Source organism: Neophocaena asiaeorientalis, unplaced genomic scaffold (genome assembly GCF_003031525.2).
Source record: "Neophocaena asiaeorientalis asiaeorientalis breed wild unplaced genomic scaffold, Neophocaena_asiaeorientalis_V1.1 scaffold174, whole genome shotgun sequence".
Taxonomy (NCBI): Eukaryota; Metazoa; Chordata; class Mammalia; order Artiodactyla; family Phocoenidae; genus Neophocaena; species Neophocaena asiaeorientalis.
In genome coordinates this window covers 2,936,087-2,961,706 of record NW_020174922.1, presented here as the reverse complement: position 1 = coordinate 2,961,706, position 25,620 = coordinate 2,936,087, and the positions used below count along the sequence as shown (strand labels likewise).

Genomic DNA, 25,620 nt, shown 5'->3' with positions numbered 1-25,620 from the left:
TTAGAATTTTTAAAAAAAGAAGCTTTCCTAAAGGGATGGTCAATAACCCTTTCCTCTCTTCTCTATGCCTGTGGACAGTTAAGGTGAATCGTCAATGGGAGGTTGACGATTCTGTTATATACAGGGCAGGGCTTATTCTTAAGCTCTATGGAAGTTTCCTTCTCTGCAGTAGGCTTGCCTCTGCGTGTGTCTCTGCGATAGATCTAGGTCAAAATGTGACCTAAGATTCTGCAAACCAGATTGGTCTCTAGCTCCTGTATGTTACCTCAGCATTCTGTGGTATAAATATATAATGGGAAACAAGGCAGTTTTTAAAACATAAGATATTTTACAAAATACTTGCCCTTTCACTCCAGAATTTATCCTTAGGAAATAATCAGGCAAGTGAGTAAAGGGGCTTATTGCAGTATTGTTTGTATTGATAATTGCCAAACATTGGGAGCAATTAGCATGCCTCAAAATGAGGGATAGGTAACAAATTATGTTACCTCTATTCAGTAGACTGCTATGTGGACACGAGCTATGATAGAGCAACTCTGTATTTGTTGAGAAGAAAAGATTCAGGATAAAGTAAGCATATAATAATGGAAACCAGAATATGTTATCCCAAAATACGTGTGCCTCTTTGACATAAAAATCATTTTGAGCTGAAGGCAATCAAGAAGCAGTAAACACTGAAAAAGTTCCCTCTTTCTGCCTAAAGGTGGGACATAAATTGTTTTTACAGACTCGTACAGCTCAGAGTCTGCAGACAAATCTTGTTAAATTAACCCTTATTTATTCCAAGTTATACCTTCACCATTTACCCCTAGGCCTTCACCATTTGTTTTTCCAATTCTTGACAAATGTATTGTTTCTTTGTCAGAAAGGTATAAAAGATTTCTGCTCTGCTCACTTCTTTGGGTCTTTATTGTCCTATGAAGACTCTCTCGTACATGTAACCATTCAACTAACTTTGTGTGCTTTTCTCTTGTTGATCTGTCTTTGTCAGTTTAATTTCCAGACCCAGCCAGGGACCCTAAGAGGGTTGACAAAAACTTTTTCCTCCCCTACAGTAATATTCCATTTCAATTAAGAAAAATATAGACAGATAGATAGATAGATTTACTTGGGAAAAGATTTGGAAGGATATGTACAAGCTACAATGTTATCTTTGGGTGGAGAGTTTTGGGGAGTGATTTCATTAATTTCTTTTTTGTGTACTGGAATATAAAGAAAAATAAGTTTATTTTATTGGGGCTGTATTTCAGGAATATTCACCATGTAACTGAGTGGATTCTGCTATTTGATTTTCAAAACTGATAAGAAATGGAAGTGAGATAATATAAATAATTGAAGGACTTGTGTTGTATTCTTTAATCTATGTAGACTTTTCCTGTAAGACAAAGAAGTAACAACCTCACTGCCTTTTTATTAACAGGCCTTCTCCTGTAGATATGGCAACAAGCAGCCAACACTTCTCATCGTTTGATACAAAACAGGCATCCGGACAGCACCGAACATCTAATGTGAAAAGGTCAGGAAAGGGGGGGGTGCGGGTGTTCCTGGGGGACTGGGGAGAGCAGTCCAACCCTTGGGTAAATTGCAGTGTTGATGTTAGATAGGGCTTTGTGTTTTACTAATGTGTAGGGTGGAGAGAGCCCTGGGCAGGTATAAGTGCCCATTTTACAAATTAGGGAAGGAGTCTCGGAGCTCCTAAGGGATTTAGTGAGTAGGTCACCCTGTTACATAAAAGCAGAAACAAAACCAAACTCAACTCTTGGGGTACAACTCCCTCTTGAGCCTTTTTTTATCTTTTAAAATTTTAACCATTTATTTTATTATGAAATAATGTAACCATATTGCCAAGCATCAGGGAAGATGGAGGAAAGAATTATGAGCACTGTTAGAATTTTGGTATATTTCATTCCAGTCTTTTCTCTAGGCATGTGCTCCTTGATATAGATGTAGCCATACCTTTTTCATTGAACATTGTATTGTGATTGTTTTTCTAATTGTATTCTTCTTGTAACTTTGGCTTAAAAGTGCATTTAAGAAGCATTTGTCATAGAAAATTCAGGAAATATACAAAAGCACAAAGGAGAGATAAAATATGTATTACCATCACCATAACTGTTTTTTGGGTGTGTATTCTTTCTTTTTCTCTTCATATATAGGGATATTAATTTTTTTTCTAAATTGGGATCATATTAATTTTACTCTTTGGTAACCCACTTCAAAGCATAATACATCGTGACATTTTTCCTTTCCACTGAATGTGTTTTAAATATCATATTTGATTGCTAAGTACTGTTCCTTTACGCCCATTTTAGAATTATTTTAGCCAGTTGTCACTTTTTGAATATGTAAGTTGTTCCTTTCTCGGTTATTAAGGCAACTTTGTTAAAGCTTTATTTTATACCATGAAAAAGTGCTTTCCGTTTATCCTTACGGGTTTATTAAACTTTATACAGCACGTCTTCGGCATTTTAGATTTTGCATTTGAAATTTCAGCTACTTTTGAGTATGTTCACAATACTCATGGGCTCGGCGGTTTGTCTTAGGACTCAACCCTCACAATATAAGGAAGCGGTGCAATATTTATAAGGATTGAGGAATGGAGATGAAGTTGAAAATAACTTCTCAGGATCTGAAGGCGTTTATTTTCCACATTACTTTTTAATTTCATATGTCTCTGCTCATGGAAATCTGAGCTATCTTCAGAAATATGTATTCCTCCCTCATAGTTGTCCTCTAACTGATCTGATAGTTTCCTAGGTAACCACTGCATCAACATTTATATAATGCCGAGTTTGAAAGCTGGGATAAAATAAATTTAAAAAATATTACTGAAAGCAGTGATAAATTAAGGGCATAGCATTCAGAGAGAGCTCTGGGCTGTATTGGTAGACTGGGAATTTTCAGCATATGTGTAGTTTTGAAGGCATGAACTGTACGTGCTCTTTCCAAGAGAGAGCAAAACAAATGAGAAGAGAGTGAAGGAAGGAAGCCCCATGAACACAGACATTGAAGGAGCAGCTAATGGAATGATTTCATGCAGAGCTATGGAGGTTTGAGGGACAGGATGATTAAATGAGATGGTAGCTGCAAGGTGGGCAAGGGGTTGGGGAGGGGTGAGTTCTGGAATGAGGTCAGCAGAGCCAGGTGTTGCAAAGAGGTCTACGTGGATAAAGGCTGGAAAGCGTCCTTTGTATTTTGTAGTTAGGTCATCATAGACCTTTAGCTTAGAGGGTTCCTTGCCAGGCTGCAGTGGAAGATGAATGGGAGGAGGGGAAGTAGGGAAAGTGAGAGTCAACTCTTTTTTGAAGCTTTTGCCTATGAAGAGAAGGAGTGGGAGAAGTTCAGGAGAGAAAACAAAATCGAAAGTTATCTTTTTGGCTGGTTTTACTTTAAGTAGAAATGAGTGAGATTTGTGCGTTGTCTGAGTTGGAAAGAGGGCAGAGTGGAAAAGGTTTAAAGACATATAAAGGAAGAAACAGGAGGGAAACGTAAGAAGTATAGTATTAGAGTTTGCAGGTTTCGTTTTAAAATTAAATTATTAAAATTAAGATTTTTCTTTAAAAAAATGAAACAATAAAAATTCCTACCTGCCTTTCAATCAACAGGTCTTCTAACGCATTTGTGAAAACAAGCACTTGTAAATTTATTGTGAAGCAGCCCAGAAGGACATCTGCAAAGTTGAGCAATGCTTCAGACTCGAGCAAGTCTGTGGGTAGTTAGACCGCATAGAGCATAATGGCACCCTAGCTAATGTATACTCCCCATGTGACTGCTCCACTGACACCCGGTGTATTGCTCCTCCACACAAAGCTGTGAGGCAGGCAAGGAGGGAGTTTAGTCACTATTTCACAAACGAGCAATCCTGGATGGCAGGTGACGTACCCAAGGTGCCTCAGCCAGGCAGTGGTTGATTTGCATCTTGACGCTCCATCTCCTGATTTCCTGGCCAGAGCATCTTTAATGATGAACCCATTTGCTTCCCTGGTTGTAATCCCTCTCATCTGTTTAGTCTTACAAAGTGCTTTGACAACCATGGGTTCTTTTTTTTTCTGCGGTATGCGGGCCTCTCACTGCTGTGGCCTCTCCCGTTGTGGAGCACAGGTTCCGGACGCACAGGCTCAGCGGCCATGGCTCACGGGCCCAGCCGCTCCGCGGCATGTGGGATCTTCCTGGACCGGGGCACGAACCCATATCCCCTGCATCGGCAGGCGGACTCTCAACCACTGCGCCACCAGGGAAGCGCCATGGTTTCTTTTGATTATACTTCAACTTGAAGGAGCCAGGAAAGAATCTTTCCGTGTAAGGATCCTGATGTCGAGAGCAGTACATGGCTAACTGAAATGCCTTGCAAAACTCTGAAATATTTTGAGTTCGAGTTATCGCCCGTGTCCTTCCAGGGCACCAGTGACAAAGTTGCAGACATTTGTTAAGTTTTGTGTTCGTCATTTCATATCTGTTGACGCCCAGAAGCAGTTGTGTTAAAGTCACTTTTGGAAAAAGGAAGAAAGACTTTCCACCCTGGCCCTGAGCCTTCCCATCATTTCCTCCTCTTACCATATCTTTTTGAGTTGAGAGACATGTTGTTTGGCCTTCCGTGGGAAATGGAATGACGACAAGGTTGCCCACTTTTAAATCTCTAAGACAAAGTATATTTTGTCTTCTTGATCTACTTGAGAAACTTGTCGAAAGCAGGAAGAACAGAGGTATAGCATCTCAGGATTAAAGGAATGGAGAGCAATCCATTTACAGAATTTTTTTTTTTTTTTGTGGTACGCTGGCCTCTCACTGCTGTGGCCTCTCCCATTGCAGAGCACAGGCTCCAGACGCGCAGGCTCAGTGGCCATGGCTCACGGGCCCAGCCGCTCCGTGGCATGTGGGATCTTCCCACACCGGGGCACGAACCCGCATCCCCTGCATCGGCAGGCGGACTCTCAACCACTGCGCCACCAGGGAAACCCATTTACAGATATTTTAATACTTCACTTATCAAGCCTAGACCATAGCTCAGCATGGGCACAGACCATTGGTAGCTTTAATTATTACCTGACAAAAGCTGGCATATGCGAATCCCAGAGTTATGCAGGGAGTTCTGGTCACCCGGAAGCCTGAGTTCTAAAGACTGTTTAGTAGGATGAGATTTTCAAATGGCTAAGTCATTAAGGTTATGGGCAAAATTTGACTAGAGACTTGTGAGAGAAAGGAGGGACCCTCTCTTGGATTGTTTAGTCAAGAATGCAGCATAGAGGGAGTTGCTGTTTAAAGGGTATAGGGTTTCAGTTTTGCAGGATGAAAACGTTCTGGGGGTTAGTTGCACAACAATGTACATATACTTAACACTACTAAACTGTACACTTAAAAATGGTTAAGATGGTAAATTTTTAATTATGTGTATGCTACCACAGTGAAAGAAAAAAGGAATGCAGGATAGTTAACCCAGACATTATTATATAGAGTTCATCCTAGTTTTCTTTGACCTCCTTTTTGTCTTAGGTACTAGGTACATTTCCCATGCTATTAAGACATGTGTATCATCTTGTCTTGGAAAAATCCTTCCTAGCTTAAGAAGGAAACCTCTGGACTGAGTTCAGGAAAGCTGAGACAGGGTTTTTGTGTGCATCTCACCTTCTTGCTGTACTTTCTTGCTTCTTTCTGACTCACTAGGCATTACTCTAAGGAGCTTCTGCTTCGTTGTTTAATAGTTGACCAGCACATTCACTAGTAAGAAAAACCAGAGGGGGTTAGCAATCTTTGCTAAAAAGAAGCCACTTCAAAATAAGTTTTATTAGAGATGATTGGGCAAGGCTAAATTATTACCATACCAATGGGCTATTAAAGAGCAGCTTATTATAATTCTATTTATTAATAAATCAGGATAGGAGGAAAAGGCAATAAACACAGGTAATTTAAAGGAATTTGATGTATCATGTTCTGGTTTTGTAGACTAAGTGCTTTTTAGGAACAATTGATTAAAAACTCCACTCTTGGGCTTCCCTGGTGGCGCAGTGGTTAAGAATCTGCCTGCCAATGCAGGGGACACGGGTTCGAGCCCTGGTCCAGGAAGATCCCACATGCCGTGGAGCAACTAAGCCCGTGTGCCACAACTGCTGAGCCTGTGCTCTAGAGCCCATGAGCCTCAACTACTGAAGCCCTCACGCCACAACTACTGAAGCCCGCACCCCTAGAGCCCGTGCTCCGCAACAAGAGAAGCCACCGCAATGAGAAGCCCACGCACCGCAACGAAGAGTAGCCCGCGCTCGCCACAACTAGAGAAAGCCCGCACGCAGCAACAAAGACCCAACTCAGCCAAAGATAAATACATAAATAAATTCATAAAAAAAAAACTAAAACAAAAAACTCCACCCTTGCTGTTAGTTAACAGATCTACTGAAATAGACATGACGTGAAGCACTGTGGCACATAGGGGTGGCTCCTGATCAGAGCTCTGCTATCCTGTTTGGTTCTGAATGATGAGCATGTGATTCAGGAGGAAAGCTCAGGCACGTTTATTCTTTTAAAAAATAATAGTATTTCCCTATTCCTTTAAATGCATTATTTAGGAGCATTTTGACCTTATATCTTCTTTGTTGCTCTTCCTAACAGCAATGTTAATACCTGTTGAGTAGATACTGTCATATCCTCATATCCGTTTTCTAGATGAGGGAACAGAGTTGGAGAGATTAAGTGACTTGCCTAAAAGTCTACACAGCCTACAATAGATTGTGAACTTATTGGGTCTCTTCTCTCCCTCGGGTAGTTAATGAGTTGTACTGGGGGTCTCTGTAGTCTGGTTGTCCAGCCGTGCGTGCTCCTTGAACCTCTGGGCTCCACACAGCTGAATCAATAGGCCTGACGCATGTTGGCCTGGAGTTCTTGAGTACAGATGCGATCTTGGATTTGCCTGGGAAAGAACCCTGAGTACTCCCACACACGTTGGTAAAGGTCTCTGAAAAGTAAACCCTGACCCTGCTACCATTCTGTGCCTATAAATCTTAAGTGTTTAGTTCTTTCTTTGAAAGAACTGTCTCTTTTTTGGCCTAAGTCTGGAGCCAGCTGAGATATCGGTAAAGGGGTCAGATCAATAGAGATCAGACTCTCAGCTTTATTATTCTTAAAGACTGTATTGGAGGATGTAGATTAGATGCCTGGAGAAATGGGCTTTTGACACACCTCTGAATGAACTTCAGGTGCTATACTGCAAGCTTCCCTGGTGAGGATGGTGAGGGTTGTGGGGTAGAACCTGCCCTTCTTAGCTCACAGCACTGGGGAGAATATAGATTATAATGTACCCACTTTCCCTATAGGAAGGGGGCCAGGTCACTTATGCCCAATCAGGTAACTCCTCTCCTAGAAGAGGAATGCAGAGGTGCAAGTGTTATGCAGAGGAGTGTTACCCAGCCAAGGCCCGCCTCAGGGAAATCTGAGGCGTGGGAGGAACTATTCCTGCCTCACAGCTGTTAACTTTCTAACTCATCTGTGAATTTCCTAGGTAGCTCCATCAACATTCATAATGCTTACCTATTACTATTGAGCCTTTATTACATAGAAGTGGATTTAAAATAAGTTCGTGTTAGAGATGCATTTGGACAATTTAAAAGTGTTAACTATTCGACTGGGTGTGCATTTATTTTAAATAATTGATTTATCAAGTAAAAGAGGCAAGGAACTTAGAAGTACAGCATTATTATATATTGGTTTTTTAGACTTCTATTCATTTTAACACAAATCATAAAAATCCCCTCTCTGCCTTTAAGCAACAGTTCTCATGAAGCAGATAGGGTTAATATTGGGTCATTAGATTATGTGCAAAGTGTGGAGAAACTTTGCCAGGTCATAAAGTATGAGTGTGTATGTGGTGTGGTTCTTATCAGGCAAGGTTGGGCAGTTTGACACTCTTAGATAATTATACTAATGCCTCAGTATATATAAGTGCTTATATTTTTATTTCCACGAGCATACCTGATTTTTATAACTACCTTATAAAGTAGTAACAGCAGACTTGACTATCCCCATCATACAGATATGGAAACAGAAACTTAGGGAGGTAAGGTGGGCTGTTCAAGGTTTCAGAGCTGGGAATTGGTGGAGATGAGACTTTTTTCTTTATAACACTACTTTTATGTTTTAAAATCTTTATAAATCAAAATTTCATCATAAAAGTGACATGAACAGAGTTTAAATAATATAGGAAGAGGAGAAAAAAAGTCACCAGTTACCTCTCTACCCAACATAGTATCAGTATAAACTGTGAGTTCTCAGAGGACGGAAACAACATCTCCAGGTAAATAACTGAAAATGGCATTGCGAGTCTGAGCTCTGGTTGTCTAGGACCACAGTTTTACTGGAATTAGTACATAATAAGAAATTTTTGGTGGAGGGTCTTGAAGCAAAGGGGCTCCTGGGCTCTTGAATGCAGTAGAAACTTTTTTTTTGATGCACTTAGCAAAGAACCCAGAATTCCTGTCTGCCTGCCGCTGGCCTGATCCCTAATGGCCCTCTTCCCCCTCCGCTGCTGCCCCCATCCTCAAATCTTCATAAATAATACAATTCTGACATGTTGATTATCTTACAGGGAATATAACCTTTATGTTCCAAAGGGCTAAGTTTTCACTTCTGTTTGCCCTTATAGCCAGTAAGGTTTTTTTTGTTTTTTGTTTTTTTTGCGTTACGCGGGCCTCTCACTGTAGTGGCCTCTCCCGTTGCGGAGCACAGGCTCCGGACGTGCAGGCTCAGCGGCCATGGCTCACGGGCCCAGCCGCTCCGCGGCATGTGGGGTCTTCGCTGGCCAGGGCACGAACCTGCGTCCCCTGCATCGGCAGGCGGACTCTCAACCACTGCACCACCAGGGAAGCCCCCTTGGCTGTTTTTAAATAGTCGGACTCATCACTCTAGGCTGGTTGGACCGGTGTTACGAGGCTGAGCAGAAGGGTTTATGTAGTAAGTGTGGCTGCCATTTTAGGTCCTAGATTGAAGGGGGCAGTGTGATTGAACATCTGTTTTCGGCAGAATAGACTGAGGGTGGTGTCCAGAAAAATTAATATTATCTGGGAGCTTGCTGAGCCCACCCCAGGCCTACTGAGTCAGGAACTCTGGTGGTGTGGCCTAGTGGTATTGTTTTAACAAGCCCTCTGGTGAGTTGAACGCACGCTAAAGTTTGAGAGCCACCTAAGCGCAGCTGGTACTACGAAGGCATTCTTGGAGACTGTTTCTGAATTCAGGCTTGAAGTGGTGATAGTCTCAGTTAATGTGGTGGCAGCGGGAATGGAGAGAACAGCTGACCCCAAGACGTGTGAGAAGTCCTAGCTGAGATTCCACTTGCTCTCTTGGTCATTCTTTGTGGAACACATGGTAGCACTGGTATTCTGGAGGGGAGGGGGTTCTTAATTTCATGTGAACAGGTTAGTAACACGCTTAGAAGGGTTGAGTTCACTGTGTTTGGAGGTGCCGAGTGCCCACTTCTGTTTCTCCCTCTGAGCTGGGCTTGCAAGTGCATCCACCCAGGTGCCAGTGTGGCCAGCTGAGATGCAGAGGTGGCTGTTTCTGTGACAAGTGGACCGGTATCTGTTCTCAGCCCATTTCTTGGTAACAAAAGATGAGCTGTACTCTGAGAGAACTGGTGGGAGTGGAAATTAAGAGAACAGGTGAGAGGTAACACTGGAACACCTAATGGTTGAAGGGATGGAACTGGTGGGAGTGGAAATTAAGAGAACAGGTGAGAGGTAACACTGGAACACCTAATGGTTGAAGGGACGGGGTGATGAGGGAGGGAGTGGGCATTGCTGAGCTAAAAATTTCCTTTTGTTCTTAGAATAGAGTCCATCTTCTCAGGTGGGAGGGAGGGAGACGCAAGAGGGAGGGGATACGGGGATATATGTATATGTATAGCTGATTCACTTTGTTGTACAGCAGAAACTAACACACCATTGTAAAGCAATTATACTCCAATAAAGATGGTAAAAAACTAAATTAATTAATTAAAAAAATAAAATAGCATTGCTATTTAAAACAAAAACAACAAAACAAAACAAAACCAAGTCCATCTTCTCCGCTACCATGGTGTCTGTTCTTTGCCTGCTTTCTGTCCTCATTCCTCCCACTCTCGGCCTTGCTCTCACTGCATTCCCAGCTTAGAACCTCCCTTCTCCCCTCAACCCACGTATTCTCGTGGCGGCCTCCATTCTGCAGCACTTGGATGTCACCCTCTTCAAGAACTTTCTATGAGCATTCTCATTAATGTTGGGCCTCACCCCACCCCCTTCCCCAACCAGTTTCTTCCCCAGACCACTTATCCCAGTGTGAGATGATCTTAGTTACTGGTCTCCTTGTTTTAAGTCTGCCCTCCCTCCGCAGCTCTTCCACAGCCGGGAACCCTATAGATCTGCTCAGTGTGTATCTCCAACACCTAGAAGAGTGCCTGGTGTGTAGTTAGAACTCCATAAATATTAGCTGAGTGAATTCTAGGTAGAGATTTGATTGCGGGGGGGCAGGCAGGGGGAGGAAGTAGGGGGAGAAATGTGTCTGTAGACACCAGGCAGCAAATGACAGCTAACTTGGCAGGCAGTGGAGGTGAAACAGGGTAAATCTAAGAGATGCTCAGGAACTAACACTGACAAAATTTGGAGCTGGACTGATATGGAAGGTATTAAGCAATTTACTTGTGAAAAATTTTCATGAGCGACGTTTGTGAACTCCTAGCATTCGTATTTGACCTCTTCATTCACTAGAAACTTAAGGGCAGAGCAATTCTGTGTTAGTATTAGGGTTCTTCAGAGAAAGATGATTTGTCATGGGAATTGGCTCACGTGATTATCAAAGCCGAGATGTTCCATAGTCTGCTGTCTGCAAGTTGCAGAACCAGGAAAGCCAGTGGTGCAGTTCAGTTGAAGCCCGACAGCCCAGTAACCAGAAGCACAAGAGAGGAGAAGATAGATGTCCCAGCTCAGATAGAGAAGAGATCACGCGTTCCCCCTTCCTCTGCCTTTTTGTTCTATCCTGGCCCCCAACGGATTGGCTGATGCCCACCTACATCGGGGAAGGCCATCTGCTTTACTCAGTCCACCAATTCAAAGGCTAATCTCTTCCAGAAACACCCTCACAGACACAAAAATAATGTTGTACCAGCTATGTAGACATCGCTTAGCCCATTCAAGTTGCCTTAGAAAATTAACCATCACAAAATGAGCTCTCCAGCTAACCGCTTTTCCAAGAGCTTGTCTCCTTTCTGCACCACCCTGGAGGAGAGATGCTTTCAGGTCCCAGGCATAAAGGAATTCTGTTTCTGAGCATCTCACAGAGCAGCGCTCTATCCCCCCAACGCATCCGGCCACTCAACAATACTTACGGGGTTGTAGTATGTTCTAGATACAACCAAAGGCCCTGGGGGCATAGCAGTGACTAAAACAGCCTCCTTGCATTTATATCCTAGAGAGGAAAGATAGCCAAAGACAAACAGGTCCACAAATATAGGCACAAGATATTTTGGATGGTAATAAGTGGTATAGAGCAGACAAAACAATGAGAGAGGTTGGGCTGAGGTCAGCGAGGCAGGTCTTGAGTTGGTGCTTTTTGAGCTGATATCTGAATAACAAGAAGGAGCCAGCCATGAGAAGACCTAGGGGGAGAGGCTGGGTGGTTCCCTGCAGCACCTTCAGAACCCACTTCTGGAAGATGAGTAACTGAAGTGGGATTTTTGTTTTCCTGCTTAAAAAATGAATATGGAGAGGATGGTGGCACAGAAATTCAACTTTCAGCACTTTGAAATGAATCATCGTACTGCTTATTTCCTTACTGACATACTTTCTTGTTAAACGTTGTTACACAAAACATTTTACAGATGGCTCTTATTTTAAAGGGCAGAATTTCTATCAATCATAAGTAATGAACATGAGTTTCAAAAAAGGGTAAAATCATGACTCATACAGATGTAAAAATGAACAGATGTTAAAAATTTTACTTAACTCATTAATCAGGGAGAGAACTAGGCAGATGTTAAAACAGATTTGAAGGAGATATCAAAACAGCACAAATTTATATGGAGTAAAGGAATGTTGAAATGAATGTGCAAATTCAGGCGAAACTAGCTTCTTCCACAGTGGAGGAGGGAAGTCGATTGAAGGCCAGGACAGAATTTACTTGTGTTAAGTAACAAGTTAAGTTCAACTGACTAAATTTGAAGATCTAATTGTCTTTATTAAACTCTTTGTGAATTGGGCAGCATCCCATCTAGCAATAAGAAAGGAGCTCCTTCAGGCTGCAGGAAAGGAAAGGTTTTTCAAGGCAGAGAAGAAGCAGGGGAAAGAGGAAATTAATAGCAAAGAATGCATTGTTTTAGGCTAGGTTGCCCTCCTAAGGGGAGTGGAAGGGGTCTATCAGTGGATTTCCAAGTGCTGTTCAGGAAATTCCAGGTTGGCTGGTTATAGGTCACATTCTTGGAGAAGGTTGGAACTGTAATTAGGTTAGCTTTAAGTCCTGGTGGGGCTTAGCATAAATGACTCCATTTTGCGCCTGTTGTCTCTTTTCTTTTAACATCTTTATTGGAGTATAATTGCTTTACAATGGTGTGTTACTTTCTGCTGTATAACAAAGTGAATCAGCTATACATATACATATATCCCCATATCTCTTCCCTCTTGCGTCTCCCTCCCACCCTCCCTATCCCACCCTTCTAGGTGGGTAACAAAGCCCCGAGCTAATCTCCCTGTGCTATGCGGCTGCTTCCCACTAGCTATCTGTTTTACGTTTGGTAGTGTATATATGTCCATGCCACTCACTTTGTCCCAGCTTACCCTTCCCCCTCCCTGTATCCTCAAGTCCATTCTCTAGTAGGTCTGTGTCTTGAACCTCCATACTGTTCTCCATAGTGGCTGTATCAATTTACATTCCCACCAACAGTGCAAGAGGGTTCCCTTTTCTCCACACCCTCTCCAGCATTTATTGTTTGTAGATTTTTTTGATGACTGGGCCTGTTGTCTCTTTTTTAACACGTGTCTATAGATAACAGTTATTTTGTATTGATATCAGTTATGTATAATTTACAGAGCTGTAAGATAGTTCCTGTGGAATCAAAAACAAATAACCTGGCAGGGTCTTCTTTAGATTTTAGACAATGCAGTTTTCCACTAACATACATTCTTACCCCTACATAATCAAACTAAAACAAAATAACCTCTGCTCCCACTCATGAATAGATGTAGTTCCTACACTTGTGATCTTCGGAGTGATGGGGGGACTGTCATTTACTAAGTGCCTGCTATGAGCATTATTTGTCAATTTGTTCCATCTTCAAAACAGCCCCATGAAGTAGTTGGTGGCGTTCCCATTTTACAGATGAGAAAGTCAAGTTCCCAGAGGTTAGAGACACAGCTAGTAAGTGACAGAGTTAGAATTCCAGCCTGTCCTTCTGTCTCCAAAGTGTACACACGCGCATGTGTGCACACACACACACACACACACACAGACACACACACACACACACTCCCTGTGACAACTTGCTAAAAGTAAAAACTGCAGAAATTCTGTGTATTTTTTTCTTGATTTTTAGGTCACTGTCAACCAAGGTGGATCTCAGGAGTGGCCTGGAAGAATGTGCAATGGCACTGAACTTATTTCTAAGTAACAAATTTACAGATGCCTTAGAATTGCTTCGACCATGGTAATTAACTTTATTTATTTTAGATAAAATATATTTTTTTGGATGCTTTTGATGATTCCGTCTCTGATGTCATTCTTGTCAGTCAATTTTTCTGCACTTCCTCCTGAATATTTATAAACTAATTTGGTTGAGACCCCTAAATGTTGATTAGTTTTAATATCCAGTTAAGAAATCTGTCTTTTCAACTTTAATTAGTAGAGCATTTCTGATTCTTTCTCCTATCTTAATTTCTATACTTGTTCAAATAGTGTCATCTTATTAGTTTCACAGAGCTTCATTTGGCTTTCTTCAGTGAAATATTTTTATGGATATTCCTCTGAAACTTAAATATCATTGAGAAAAGTTTCTTTTGAAATGGGCATGGGTGGACGTCCCTGGTGGTGCAGTGGTTAAGAATCCACCTGCCAGTGTAGGGGACACGGGTTTGATCCCTTGTCTGGGAAGATCCCACATGCCGCGGAGCAAAAAAGCCTGTGAGCCACAACTACTGAGCCTGCGCTCTAGAGCCCAGGAGCCACAACTACTGAGTCCGTGCGCCTAGAGCCTGTGCTCTGCAACAAGAGAAGCCACTACAGTGAGAGGCATGCACACCACAACAAGGAGTAGCCCCTGCTTAACCACAACTAGAGAAAAGCCTGTGCCCAGCAACGAAGACCCAATGCAGCCAAAAATAAATAAATAAGATAAATAAATTAAAAAAAAAAAGAAATGGATGTGGGAAGAACTAAAATATGGTAATCTCAGATGCTAAAAAGCAATTTAAGGTAATAAAACTCTTACTGGGACTCCCTATTTATGTGACAAATCACTTAGGCAGTTCCATTTCAATTAATAGTACCTGTTACTTCTGGTGATGTGGCAGCAAAACCTATGCTTAGTCTTCTTCCTAGGCCTTACTTTGACTCCAGTGTCCACCTGTACAGGGTGACTAGAGCTCGGCAGGAATAATCTCACCTTGTGCCTCCAAACACAGTGTCTTACTTGGATGAAGCTTAGACCTCAGATAATAATTTCAAGACAGTTATGTGGGCACAGAGTGGGACTCTCATTCCTTTGAGGAGTCTCTAGGGTGAGCAGGGTGATGTGACTCTGGTCATTGCCTTTGAATCTTAGAAATTAATGTGCCTACTGAGGCTGTGGTAATTCTCAGAAGAACTGCGATCAGTTAGCATTTCAGAGGTTAAGAACAGATGATAAGATAGATGGTGAAGTCCCCGGCCTACGGAAATTGCCCAGGGCTGTCTCCACCCAATGCTTGTCTCACATCCTCTACCTCAGGGGTTCCCAGCTCCCAGGCCACAGACAGGTACTGGTCCGTGGCGTGTTAGGAACTGGGCCGCACAGCAGGAGGTGAGTGGCGGGTGAGAAAGTGAAGCTTCATCTGCATTTACAGCCGCTCCCCATTGCTCGCATCACCACCTGAGCTCTGCTTCCTGTCAGGTCAGTGGTGGCATTAGAGTCTCATAGGAGCGTGAACCCTACTGTGAACTGCGCATGTGAGGGATCTAGGTTGCGTGCTCCTTATGAGAATCTAATGCCTCGTGATCTGAGGTAGAGCTCAGGGGTGATGCTAGCACTGGGGAGCGGCTGCAAATACAGATTGTCATTAGCAGAGAGGCTTGACTGCACAGAGAGCATAATAAATCCATGTGCTTGAATCATCCAGAAACCCCTCCACCCCAACCCCTTTTGTTCATGGAAAAATTGTCTTCCATGAAGCTGGTCCCTGGTGCCAAAAAGGTTGGGGACCGCTGCTCTACCTTGCCTGTATCTGCCTTTTTCCTTCTGTCCTTCTTAGTCCTTCAGACCTCTCTGTCTGTCTGTCTGTCTCTTCATCTTCTGTCTCTATATCCCTCTGTCTTCCTCTCTCCCTCCCTCTCTTTCTCTCTCTGCCTGTTGTTCTCTCCTTGTCTCTCCTCTCTCAATCTGCCTGCCTGTCTCCCTTGTTTTTTATTCCAAAAGTCTCCATTTTTTCTTCTTCACTGACACCCAGCTGGTCATAATATGGAATGAAAATAAATGACAGTCTTACACTTAGTCAAGTTTTATATTCTCTGATCTTTATGCATGTTTCACTGTTAAACATACGTTTTTCCCACTTGAATACTTCTTTTTCCCCTTGGAGAAGCTTTTGGTTTAAAATGTGGGGTTTATATAATATTGTAAATCAACTACATTTCAATAAAAAAAATTTTTTTTTAATGTGAGGTTTAAAACCACAATTGCTGATTCACTTTGGGCTCCTCTTATTCCTTTTTTTTCTTTCTTTTTTCTTTTTTTGAATAGCCAGTGCCCTCACTGTTTGGGACTAACTGCAAATTACCAAAGGATGTTTAGACTGTTTCTTGGGGGGAAAGTATACTGTGGCTTGATTTGTTTTGTAGAGCAGCAAAAAAAAAAAAAAAAAAAAAGTTTTAAAAATGTATTTGAATTAAAAATAAAACCATGCATTAATATTGTAAATCTTATAAATAACTAATTAACATAGCTTAAGAAGTTTTGAGGAAAGAGATGGTGAGGTTTTCATAGCCTGAGAGTCTGGGATGTGCCATCCATTCAGACTGAATGTCCTTAAGAATCGAACGGATAACTTGATAATTTTAATTATCCAGAACTTTAATCAGGATTCCCAGATAATGGGATCAGATTTGGTAAGAGATCTACCATGAATTTTTGTCTGGGCCCTTTGTGGCTGACTTAACTTATTGCAAAAATCTTGCTTCCTCGTGGCCTCTGGCTGGGAGAAGGGAGGGGATGATTTTAAACAAGACTTACCTTTCAGAAAACATATCAGAATTTCTCTGTCACAAACTATGTTTCCAGTGGCCTTTATTTTAGCACTTATTTCAGAGCAAAAGGCGGTACACTGCTTCTTGTACAACTGGGGAAAATTGGGTTTGCTTTGAAACATTTTCTAGGAAATGAGTCAGCAGGCTGCCCCCTTGTGCTCAAACAGGGAACAGCATATGCCGCACTCTGCTTCAACCTGGAAAGTTTTGTGCTGCCTGCGTGGGCTTGAATTGGGAAGTCCTCAGAGTTTGAGTTCTTTGGGGCATGTCTTTCATAGTCCATATTATTTCAGTGATCATGGTGAAGGAGTAAAAGTCGTTACTGTGAAAGTCACGTCATGGGTTTACTAGAATTTCTTGTGATTAGTTTCAGATGCGACCTGAATGCTTTTCAGTTGAATTGAAATGTAGTAATTTCCGTGTTCTCCCCAGGGCTAAGGACAGCATGTACCATGCCTTGGGCTACAGTACCATTGTGGTGCTGCAGGCCGTCATGACCTTCGAGCAACAGGACATCCAAAATGGCATTTCTGCCATGAAGGACGCCTTACAAACTTGCCAAAAGTATGAGCTGAGTAATTAAATACTTGAGACACGCCTACAAGCCTTTCTGTCTGTGTGACAAAATGGATGCACTTAGCCTGACAGAGAGCTCTGTTGGAAGCTGGCCACGGTTATAGAAAAGGACTTGAGCATCACAGGTTCCTGGTCTCATGTAGTTTTATGTACGGGAGATAAAAATATTTCCACTAAAGAATTATAGTAGGATGCTGGGATGGCGGAACACGTGGCATCTGTATCTTCCACTTTTCTCGTTGGTACTTGAACTACCGAGAAGGGCTGAGGATTTCAGTGGGATTAGCAGCAAGCATCTCTCGGGGTCCCCCTGGTGGAGCCTTTAGGTACCACATGCCAAGCCAGGCCAAGCAAGGAGCATTCTTCTTTTATGTGGGAAATGCTGCGAAGTCAGAAGGGAGTCTTTTATTTGTCTAAATAGACATATTTAAACACTTTTGCTTGGTGTAAATGACATGGAATTTCAGTTTTATTTTAATCTTTGTGTGTATAGGAAGCTCCTAGCAAAAGCTGTTAACTAGCATTGGTGAATTTTAACATTGCTGAAATTATGTCCTCTTGTAATTATGTTTCCAGCCCCTCAAGGGAAGAGAGTTTCCAAACACTCACTCTAACTCCATTCTTAACCCGTGGCGAGGTGACCCTTAACAACATAAATACTGATTTTAGCCATAGAGATCAGGGAAGGTGCATGACAGGGTTAGTATTGACTGTTATGTGTATGTTTGTCCATGCACTTGTTCAGTAAGCTTGGGTTAAATGCCCACAGGATGCCAGTGCTGGGAGCTGGGTGTGCAGGGTTCAAAAGGGTGGTCTCTGCCCCAGAGATTTTAGGGTTTAGAGTTCTGTTTTGGTGACTCTTTGGTGTGATTGTGACTGAAATGAATGTCAAATGAAAATGAGCTTGATTATTGTTATTTTTTTCTCTCCACTTCCCATCTCCCCTTCTACTTATTCTCTGCAGATATAGGAAAAAATGCACAGTCGTAGAATCTTTCTCAAGTCTTCTTTCTAGAGGATCATTGGAACAGCTGACTGAAGGTAAGAGGCCTTTAAAAGGTTTTTTTCCTTTCTTTGAAAAACTAAAATGTGGTCATGCTCATAAAATGCAACACTTAAGTGTATAATGTAAAGTAAATGGAATGTCTTTTTCTCTTCCCCATAATACTCACCCTCTAGAAGTAACCACTATTGATAGTTGGTTTTCAAGCCTTGCAGACTTTTCTGTGTACATGTACAAATATATACAGAAGGTACACATAGGATTTTTGTAGTTTTTCATTTTTTGCTAATGTAGAATCATGTGATACATGTTAGGCTACAATGTAATTTTTGGCGGTTGACTTTTTCCATGTCAAGACGTATAAATTGTACTTCATTCTATTTAATAGCTATTTAGTATTCCTTAGGACAGGTGCCACCAGTTACTTACTTTGTCTCTATTGAAGGACAGTTACATTGGTTTTTTCGCTATTACAAATAATGCCTTCATGCATTTTTGTAAGTATTTCATAGGATAGATTGCTAGAAGTGGAATTACTGGGACTATTTGAAAATAGAAAACATTTATAGATATTGACAGTTTTTTCTCCAAAAAATTAGGTCAGTTTATATTCTTACCACCCATGTACAAAAGTTTCTATTTTTCCGCAAGCTATTAATTTTTTCCTCAAGGTCAAAGTAATTTTGATACCTTTAAAATAATGATGATGTTTCACAGTATGGAAGATGTTTGGTTTGTGGACATTTAGGAATATTCAAGAATCCAGGAATGTCTGCAGCATTTGATCAGATGGCTGGGAGGAAATGACTCCTTTTGCTGTCAATTGCTTGATATTCCACAGAGATTAGGGCAGAAGTTCTATGATCAGCCCTGTTTTATTAGTGTTATTCTCTAGTCAGGATGGTTTATAAGAAAGGAGCATCCCAGTACACCTGTAGAAGAGAAAATAACATCTTTCAAATGAGGCCATTGTAGACTAAAGCTTCTGCCGTCCAAGGAGCATTTGTGCCTGTGTTGTCATTGTCAAATTTGTTCTGTGGAAGAGGTAACACAAAATCGTTAAAGTAGCTGTAGCCGATTAAGGCAGGAGCAATTCTGGGTACATCTGTCTGTCATTCCTGGTGGTCAAGTGTGTGCCAGACACATTTTTGAGTGTGTTTCATTATGAAGTTTTGTTTGCTTTGTTAGAAGAGTATTATCAACTTGTTATGGACATTGGAGAACTTGGGCTCACTAGAGTGTTGATAACAGAGGATTACAAGACTTGTTCCAAAAGGTATGATGCTGGCCCTGCAGCTGTCATACAGCAGAGTAGATTTCACTGGTTCCTCCAGGCAGCTGAAGCCAATCATCTTTTTCTCCAGAAACTGACCTCCAAGGACCCTTAAGAGTTTATTTATCCCCTTGATTTCAGATAGACTGTGTTTTCATATTTTTCATCTTAGGGCCATTTATGTAAATTGGCCCCAGGAGACCTAAAGTCCACTAAAGTAGGTCAGTGGGAAATTAAATGGGCCCCAAAGAAATTTGACTCATTTATATTCTTCTGTTTTCCTCTCTATGGCTTCTCTCCAGTGGCCCATTTCCCCCTGCCTCCCTTTTTCTTTGCAATATAAAGCCTGGCATTTGAGATTCTTTTCTAACCTTAGTTTACAAAAGAATGGCATGGTATTATTGGTATAAATATGAATAATAATAATAACTTAAAACATAATAATGATAATGCCCTTTTTTTTTTTTGCGGTACACGGGCCTCTCACTGTGGTGGCCTCTCCCGTTGTGGAGCACAGGCTCCGGACGTGCCGGCTCAGCAGCCATGGCTCACGGGCCCAGCCGCTCTGTGGCATGTGGGATCTTCCCGGACCGGGGCACGAACCCGTGTCCCCTGCATCGGCAGGCGGACTCTCAACCACTGCGCCACCAGAGAAGCCCAATGCCCTATTTTTTAAAGGCATTATGTGTGAGACACTGTCCTTGATGCTTTCCTTAGCATTGTCCAATCTAACCTGTGTAACCTCCTTTTTATAGACTAGAAAGTGATGTTCAGAGAGATTAGACAAATGGTCCAAGATTACTTGCTTAGCAGAGCAGAGTCTAAACCCGATCTGCCTTTCCCTAAGCCACATAACCCCACACCTTCTCCTGTAGTTGGGTAGAAAAGGGCACGAAATGTGTCACATATGGATGAAGGAAATGTTGAATTATTTCTGTGTCAGACATCTTGAAAATAGATGGTACTGTTCTTATCTTTTTATTGTGTCTTTGGGCGTGGCATATTTAGAAGTATTGAAAAATAAACAGCAATGAGATACCACTACACACCTATGAGAGTGTCCAAAATCTGGAACACTGACAACACCAAATGTTGGTGAGGATGTGGAGGAACAGGAACTCTCATTCATGGCTGGTGGGAATGCAAATGGTACAGCCACTTTGGAAGATAGTATGGCAGTTTCTTACAAAACTAGGAGCTGAAAACTTGTGTTAACCCCAAAATCTGCAAATGAATGTTTATGGCAGCTTTATTCAGAACTTGTCCTTCAATAGGTAAATGGATAAATAATAAAGTGTGGTACATCCAGACAGTGGAATATTATTCAGTGCTAAAAAGAAATGAGCTATCAAGCCATGAAAAGACGTGTAGGAGCCTTAAATGCATATTCCTAAGTGAAAGACACCAATCTGAAAAGGGAACCTACTGTATGATTCCAAGCACATAAGATTCTGGAAAAGGCAAAACTATGGAGACAGTAAAAAGGTCAATGGTTGCCAGGGGATGAATAGGTGGAACACAGAGAATTTTTAGGGCAGTGAAAAATACTGATACCATAATGATAGATACATGTCATTATACGTTTGTCCAAACCCATAGAATGTGCAACACCGAGAGTGAACGCTAATGTAAACTGCGGACTTTGGGTAATTATGATGTGTCAGTGGAGGTTTGTCACTTGTAACAAATGTACCACTTTGGAGGGCATGTTGATAATGGGAGAGGTTATGCGTGTTTGGGGGGAAAGGGATATATGGGAAATCTCTGTACCTTCCCCTCAATTTTTCTGTGAACCTAAAACTGCTCTTAAAAAATAAGGTCTTAATTAAAAAATTATGAAAATAAATCAGGCTGTGACTTGAACCTATTCTGAAATAAGGTTTACTTAGACTTTTATGTCTGAAGGCATGCTTAGCTGACACTTCAGTGCCTAATGAAGATATTTCCTTCAGTGAACTGAGGAATTTATAATTAAAAGATGTTCTGGTAGGTACCTATTTGTAACTGCCAAATGTCTAATTTTGAGAGCTAAGGGCTGCCCAATATAAATCAATCAGAGTGAAGAAATAAGACTTTTATAAATTAAATTGCATTTATTCCTAATGAGTCTGGCTGTTGCTGCAACCCAAACAGGCTTTGTGTTCAAGGGAGCATGTCAAAACATTGTGGATTTAGGGTGTACTTTGTTTTTCCTCTTGGTAATTGCCATTTCCATCCTTGAATGGCTGGTTTTCTGCAGGAGTGAGGATATTTAATTAAACTTTTTGTGGGTTTAACATGGGACACACCCATTCTTCCTTCCTCATGGCTGGCATATTGCCCTAAATGGCTTTCAAATTGCTTTAAAAACCGATGTTTATATACAGTGCTTAGGATGTGCAAGGAATTTCATATGAAGATTCCTTACGCGCAGAATACAGAGTTCAAACTTTCTTCCCTTTTATCTCTGGCTTCTCGTTACGTCGTTTGTGCTGCTCTTTGCCTTGTCCATCTTTAGCTTAACTCTGATCCATCTGCCCTTCTGCTCAGATGTCTGCAAGGACTCACCATTGTCTACCAAATGAAGCCCAGACTCTGATATTCAAGGTCGTCCATAATTCAGCCCCGACTTACACTTCCAGGCCCATTGCCCACTCGTCCCTGTACACACCTCACGCTTCAGCCGAAGGTGCACCGCTGGACTTGCCACGCAGGGCTCCGTGCTCCTTGCCTTTGCTCATGTTGCTTCTCTCCCAGCAGCCGCTTCCCTGCCTTCTTGGCACACGCCCCAAGCCAGCCATCTGGGTTACCGAGCAGGCTTTCAAAGTGAATAATTACTAACAATTCCCACTTTGTTACAAGTTTCCCTGGAAGGAGGATATTCAAGTGAGTCTGTAAAAATAAAAGTTACCAGTTTTTCTCCCACTGAACACACGGAGAGAATTCAGGGGCACACTTGGAGGTGAGGTGTTCCGAAGGATGGAGACCGTGGCTGCTGATGCTGCCAGACTGCGCGGGGGCCACAGCTCCTCCACTTTGGCCTGTTGTGCGTCTGGCCCCATCTTATGCGTGCTGTTGGAAGATCTTAGTTGCATTGTTGCTTCTTTGTAAATCAGCCTTTGGAATATGAGCGTGGCAGGAAGGTGAACCTGTTTGTGAGAACTAGTAGTGTGTGTGTGTGTGTGTGTGTGTGTGTGTGTGTGTGTGACAGTGTGTGTGTATGTGAGTGTGTGTGGTCGGGAGGGGTCCTGTGTGTGTAAGTGAAAGCAATAAAGCACTAGTTCTTATCCAGTTAGATTCAACAATGTTCCCATTAACACAGAGATACCCCGTTTTTCAGTTACTTACATCACATAAAGATGTTCTACTTTCTGAAATTTTGGCAAAAAGCATGACATGGACCAAGGGCAGTAATCTTAGTGAAAGTAGCTGATGCATATTGAGGGCTTACTCTGCCCAGTGAGCTTCACAGGCAGCACCTGGTTGAATTCTTCTGCTCTGAAGTAGAGATGTCATTAGCTGGACTTTAGGAACAAGGAAACCAGCAGAGAGAGGGAAGGTAGCTTGCTCGAGGTTCTACAACTAGTACGTGGCAGGGCCCTCCCTGCCACCTAGGCCGTGAAATACCCCAAAGCTCATTTACTTAAATAACACACCAGTTTGCATCCCATGGATAAAACGGGAATCTGCTGATTTTGTTTATGCAAAAAAAAAAAAAGAAAATGCAAAGATTTCTCCCTCCCCAATCTCTGCAGGTATCATGGATAGGCCACGTGTTTTGGGGGCACTCCACGTGTCCCAGGGATACATACGTAGTTTTATGTAGCCCTTTTGTGAGTGCCTTGTTCCTGCACTAGATATCTCAGTGATCCAAATAGCCCCAAACTGTGCTAGTGTGAACTTTTTTACATCAAGTCTTCCCTGAATGAGGAGTCATGAGTTGGGCATGCAGGCCAGTTCTTTTTCCTAGAACCCTAGGGAATTACTGCTTTCTCTTCAAGTTAATAGCATGCCTAACCATTGTCATGACTATCATGCCTTCATGTTTTAGAAGGTAGAATTAGTATATTTAAGTTAGATTTCCAATCTATAACTGTGTTAAACTTGCCTGTTCCCGTTAAGTTAAAAGATAAGTGGTTTCCTTTTTTCCAAGAAGTGCTTTTACATTTTGGTTTTTACATTTTGGTGAGCTGAGCTTGGGTCTTTGACACCAGGGGCCTGACTCTTGGCAGTTATATGTGAATGGAGCCAAAGATAACTTCCCCAAAGCATTTCATGCATTCTGGAAAATTCTTGCTGAGGGCCTGAGAACTGAGGTCAGCATTCCACTTTTATGGAAGCACCAAAGCAACCTAGGTTTTTATTGTCTCCCTTGGGCTCATTTATCTACCCGTCTTTTCTGAACATCTCAGAGCAATTACTGTGGATATGGGATTTTCCTTAATATATTTTTATTTGTCTTTAATAGAGGAAATGCATGCCGAAATCTGTTATGCCGAGTGCCTCCTACAGAAAGCAGCCCTCACGTTTGTGCAGGTAATGAACATTTGGCTTAGAATCAGCGTCGCCCGGGAAGCCTGCCAAGTACGACATAGAAGAAATGTGGCTCATTCTATGTCAGTGCTTCAGTTCTTTTGACTTAGAGTCGTAGTGAAAGATATTTGTTATTACTGATAAACTTTGGCTGAAAGAAGACCCTGGTTTTTTTTTTTTTTTCCTACTCAAATGCACTTAAAATTCCGTTTTGAACTTCGCTTTATTGGCAACCACTGCCTTTTGAAGAAGCTGTCTTGCAACTACCTCACCTAATTTCAGGACGCTGCTCTGTATGAGAACTGGGAGGTTATCCCTCTTCGTGCTTGCTAATGGTGGAGGGCTGCACACAGGAGTGACCGGCTGGAGGAGGCTTCAGCATCCTTGGCTGTTCCCTTCTTGCATCAGATGCTTCAGCAAAGCTTAGTTATGCATGCGTCGAGAGCCAAACTTCCCATGTATACCTCAGATTTTATCTCCCCGCTCTTTGTATTTTCATTCCCCTTTCTTTTATTTCTTATTTTGGAAGAGCAGTTAAAAAAAGTCACTAAACAAAACAATGACTCCTTTTCTCATGGGGCATTTAAATTTCACCTCCTGGAATTGTTACCTTGCCTGTCATTGTAGCTTCCAGTTCTTCTAAAAAATATGGATTTTAACATGGCGGCCACACAGGTGGCGGTGATGGATACAAGTGGGGTAGAAGTGGGGTGGAGATTGTAAGGGGGCAGAAATTCAACTGTAAGATGGAAAATCTTCCTCAATCTCAATGATTTACATTGAATTGAGAGTTGCTTTTCTCTTTTTCTGGAGGGTGACCTCTTAGGTTGGATTCTGGTTAAGTAAAATTAAGTCAATCTGGTGTAGGGCCCTGTTTCCTAAAACCCCACCTATTATGACGGCTGGTTGAAAACAACAGTCTTACTGCCTCAGTAAACATAAGGCTAGTCACGGAGGCCCCCAGTTTTTTCTGATGTGTTTTTCAAATGATAATTTGATAATAAAATCATTGATTTGAAACTTTTTTGTTTTTTATGTCTGGGGGGCTTGTAGTTCAACATCTGGGAGATATCCATGGTTCCCCTCTTCCTCATGCCTCTGTATCTTTAATAATGCCAGGCTCGTGGTCGTGCTGCTTTTACCTTTTCAAGGTTTATCAGCTCCGTCTCTTCCTCTTTATTCTGACTATAATTGTTCTAGTGGGGGGCTTGTCAGCTCTTCCCTAGACTGCATGGCAACCCAGGGACCTTCGGTCTGTAGTTTCTCTTCCCTCCAGCTCACTCTCCATTGTGCAATTGTGTACCCTCTCAAAGATGAGAATTTCACCTGGGCATGTCTCTGCTTCAGCATTTAGTAGCCCTCATTGACTATGGCAGTGGTTCTGTATCAGAATATCACACATGGGGAAGGCTTTTTCTAACCAAACTGGTATCTCCCCACCAGTTCCCTACTCCCCTCTTACCAATGTCCTCAACTGCTACTGGCAGGTATGTTGCATACTTGAGTGGCACAGGTACAGCACAGGTAACTTTCTTATTCCTTAGTCATTCCCTTTTTTGCAGTAGGTTTCTGCAGCAGTACTGAGTTATATACACACAGATGGCCAAGCCAAGCACACCAGGGTCTTGAATGCTTCCCTGAGGGTTTTTTTTTTGCTTGCAAAGTTCACACCTACCTTGCCTTCCTTCCTTCAGCTGGTTACTTCCCAATCTTTTTTTTGTGTGTGTGTATGTGTGTGCTTTAAGCATTGATGCTTCCAGGAGGCTTTTGTGGACCTCTTCACATCCCCGCCCACCTTTGTGCTGTCATGACATCCCCC

The 25,620-nt window shown here is 42.0% G+C and overlaps 1 protein-coding gene across 1 annotated transcript in view; it reads left to right on the top strand.

The window, feature by feature from the left end:
* TTC39B (tetratricopeptide repeat domain 39B) overlaps nt 1-25,620 on the top strand; it is a 132,182-nt gene that overhangs the window by 66,836 nt on the left and 39,726 nt on the right. The window contains exons 3-7 of the mRNA XM_024760467.1: nt 1,421-1,516; nt 13,538-13,648; nt 16,870-17,001; nt 17,978-18,054; nt 23,737-23,804. Coding sequence (XP_024616235.1) covers nt 1,421-1,516; nt 13,538-13,648; nt 16,870-17,001; nt 17,978-18,054; nt 23,737-23,804 — 484 coding nt within the window. The remainder of the gene's footprint in view (nt 1-1,420; nt 1,517-13,537; nt 13,649-16,869; nt 17,002-17,977; nt 18,055-23,736; nt 23,805-25,620) is intronic.